Source organism: Camelina sativa, chromosome 3 (assembly GCF_000633955.1).
Source record: "Camelina sativa cultivar DH55 chromosome 3, Cs, whole genome shotgun sequence".
NCBI lineage: Eukaryota > Viridiplantae > Streptophyta > Magnoliopsida > Brassicales > Brassicaceae > Camelina > Camelina sativa.
In genome coordinates, this window is record NC_025687.1 from 15,596,639 (window position 1) to 15,600,332 (window position 3,694).

General features: G+C 40.5%; 1 protein-coding gene across 1 annotated transcript in view; it reads right to left on the bottom strand.

Annotated features, from left to right (window-relative positions):
* The window catches only part of LOC104779019 (formin-like protein 14), a 7,195-nt gene extending 4,464 nt beyond the window's left edge, over positions 1–2,731 (bottom strand). Inside the window, exons 1-6 of the mRNA XM_010503419.2 lie at positions 2,612–2,731; positions 1,787–2,490; positions 1,471–1,692; positions 716–1,279; positions 407–628; positions 16–215 (exon numbers count right to left, since the gene is read on the bottom strand). Of these exons, the coding sequence (XP_010501721.1) occupies positions 16–215; positions 407–628; positions 716–1,279; positions 1,471–1,692; positions 1,787–2,490; positions 2,612–2,684 (1,985 nt within the window). The 5' untranslated portion in view covers positions 2,685–2,731. The remainder of the gene's footprint in view (positions 1–15; positions 216–406; positions 629–715; positions 1,280–1,470; positions 1,693–1,786; positions 2,491–2,611) is intronic.

The window sequence follows — 3,694 nt, forward strand, 5'->3', positions numbered from 1 at the left end:
CGAAATCTTGTAAACTCTTTCGCATCATTTATGGCAGCAAGTTGTTTCAGCAACCACAACGCAGCATCATCTCCATTCTCAGCCAAATCCACACCGCTAAAAAGTTCTTGAACTCTAGAAAAGGCTTCAATGGGCAATCCACCAGTCTCATCACCATTTACTATTGGGGTTGGAACTTTCTGAGGCGCGGCATTCTCAACTTCTCCAAACAAGACCTGGATGCATAAAGAATGGAGTCATGACAAACACATGTAGAGCTTAGTATGAGTATGGACTATCTTTATCCAGCCATCTAAGGTTAGTCATTTTTTGTGTTTCGTTTCTCCTTTCTGCACCCATCTTTTCTCATATCCAACAAAATTACTATCATATAAAATTAAAAGAGATGGATAAAAAAGGTACACACCTCTGCTCGAAACCCTTTTGGGTAATGATCCTTGGCCTCCCAAAGAATATCCAAGTTGTCAGAGTTCAACATTAGTATGTTGGACCTGATAAATGCAGTATTGAACATCACACGAAACATCATAACCTCTCGTTCTGGATCTAGATCCATATGCACACACTCCAGAACAACATCTCCTTGAACCCAGCATTGGATGTCAATCTTGATAACGTCACATTCTGCCTGCAGCCATATTGTACAGACTTACATTACTAAGAAGAGTTATACTTTATAGAAGGTGTAGAAGAAATCATAAAAACAAGAACACACCGACCTGTCGGTAATGGCGAAGGGGTTTTTTCTTATCGGACATAGAATACANGGAGGTAGAAGTGTGACATGAGCAACGGAAGACGGTGGATCTGAGGGAACAGTTAAAGGGTAGACACTGTCTTTCACTGGAACTTCTTGCTGCTGGTGACGAGAGAACTCATGAGATTCCTCTGAAGATTCAGGAGCAACAGATAAAGGAATGTCGTATGTCTCATCATTATCAAAAGGTATACGAATGTGAGGTCTCTGAATGGCATCAAAACCTTCATCTGAACTATCAGCGGCACTAGATGTGTTTGTCTCCTCCTCGGAATCAGGAGAATTAAAATAAAAACTCCCTTTTTGCCGAAATCTTGTAAACTCTTTCGCATCATTTATGGCAGCAAGTTGTTTCAGCAACCACAACGCAGCATCATCTCCATTCTCAGCCAAATCCACACCGCTAAAAAGTTCTTGAACTCTAGAAAAGGCTTCAATGGGCAATCCACCAGTCTCATCACCATTTACTATCGGGGTTGGAACTTTCTGAGGCGCGGCATTCTCAACTTCTCCAAACAAGACCTGAATGCATAAAGAATGGAGTCATGACAAGCACATGTACAGCTTAGGATGAGTATGGACTATCTTTATCCAGCCATCTAAGGTTAGAAATTTTTTGTTTTTTTGTTTCTACTTTCTGCACCCATATTTTCTCATATCCAACTAAATTACTATCATATAAAATTAAAAGAGATGGATAAAAAGGTACACACCTCTGCTCGAAATCCTTTTGGGTAATGATCCTTGGCCTCCCAAAGAATATCCAAGTTGTCAGAGTTCAACATTAGTATGTTGGACCTGATAAATGCAGTATTGAACATCACACGAAACATCATAACCTCTCGTTCTGGATCTAAATCCATATGCACACACTCCAGTACAACATCTCCTTGAACCCAGCACTGGATGTCAATCTTGATAACGTCACATTCTGCCTGCAGCCATATTGTACAGATTTACGTTACTCAAAAGAGTGATACTTTATAAGAACTGATTTAAAAGAAATCATAAAAACAAGAACACACCCACCTGTCGGTAATGGCGAAGGGGTTTTTTCTTATCGGACATAGAATACACCATCTCCGTGGAAAGACCAGCTGTGCTACTATAGTTTCTTCCAAAAATACGTATAATTGGTCTGCAGCCATGTTGAGAGTCAAAGTTTGGAATAGCTCGAATAATAATGCAATCCAAGGAAAGAGCTCTTTCAGGAGGTGGCCACTCAGGATTTATGTTTCTCCTTGCTACATACTGAAGATAACGCAGTTGAGACGGGAATGGATTTAACGGCGAGAGCAGCTGCAAGAGACCCTTGGGAGCTTCTCGATGCACAATCTCAAGAGTTCTGCGCTCACCACTGTGAACTTTCCTGAAAATCAGAAAACTAGCAAGAATAAAAGCCAAAAGTGGCCAGCCTCCTCTTTCACAGTGAAGAAGAATCACATCCTGACGGTTCCTACGAGCAAGCCAACTCTCACAAACACGGAGAAAATGCTGAATCAATGACAAAGGGAGCAAAGGGCAGCCTTCATACTGCCTCGGATACTCAAGAACCGTAACATCATATTCACAGAGAGTTTCAGCAAAGACACTCTTTTTCTCCCCTTCTCGGAAATTGAAAGCTAGAAACGACGATTCCGGGAACTCTTCGTGTAAATCGTTGATGACTTCATGCAAGAAGATCTGATACAACCCATCCGCCAACACCTCAGTGCAAAAACATGAATCAAAAACTGTACATTTAACAAACAGATTGACTAAAATTAGATGTGCAAAAATCCAAAGAAACTAAAAACAGTAATCAACTAAAATAGCTCTCTCATTCATGATTAAAGAAAAGGAATGGTAAGTTACCATAAACTCTATCAGCAAATTCAAGCAACCCATCTGGTGGTCTCTTGTAAAAGAACCTACTTAATAGAGACATTTAGGCTAATCGGCAGATTAAACTATGCTTTCGATCAACAACCTCGAGAACCTGAGAAAACAAACAAAAAATGAGCCATTCGAAGCTACGAGTAACCAAATCAAATCACCATCGAAAACGAAAAACAAAGTCTCNCAATCCAAGGAAAGAGCTCTTTCAGGAGGTGGCCACTCAGGATTTATGTTTCTCCTTGCTACATACTGAAGATAACGCAGTTGAGACGGGAATGGATTTAACGGCGAGAGCAGCTGCAAGAGACCCTTGGGAGCTTCTCGATGCACAATCTCAAGAGTTCTGCGCTCACCACTGTGAACTTTCCTGAAAATCAGAAAACTAGCAAGAATAAAAGCCAAAAGTGGCCAGCCTCCTCTTTCACAGTGAAGAAGAATCACATCCTGACGGTTCCTACGAGCAAGCCAACTCTCACAAACACGGAGAAAATGCTGAATCAATGACAAAGGGAGCAAAGGGCAGCCTTCATACTGCCTCGGATACTCAAGAACCGTAACATCATATTCACAGAGAGTTTCAGCAAAGACACTCTTTTTCTCCCCTTCTCGGAAATTGAAAGCTAGAAACGACGATTCCGGGAACTCTTCGTGTAAATCGTTGATGACTTCATGCAAGAAGATCTGATACAACCCATCCGCCAACACCTCAGTGCAAAAACATGAATCAAAAACTGTACATTTAACAAACAGATTGACTAAAATTAGATGTGCAAAAATCCAAAGAAACTAAAAACAGTAATCAACTAAAATAGCTCTCTCATTCATGATTAAAGAAAAGGAATGGTAAGTTACCATAAACTCTATCAGCAAATTCAAGCAACCCATCTGGTGGTCTCTTGTAAAAGAACCTACTTAATAGAGACATTTAGGCTAATCGGCAGATTAAACTATGCTTTCGATCAACAACCTCGAGAACCTGAGAAAACAAACAAAAAATGAGCCATTCGAAGCTACGAGTAACCAAATCAAATCACCATCGAAAACGAAAAACAAAGTCTC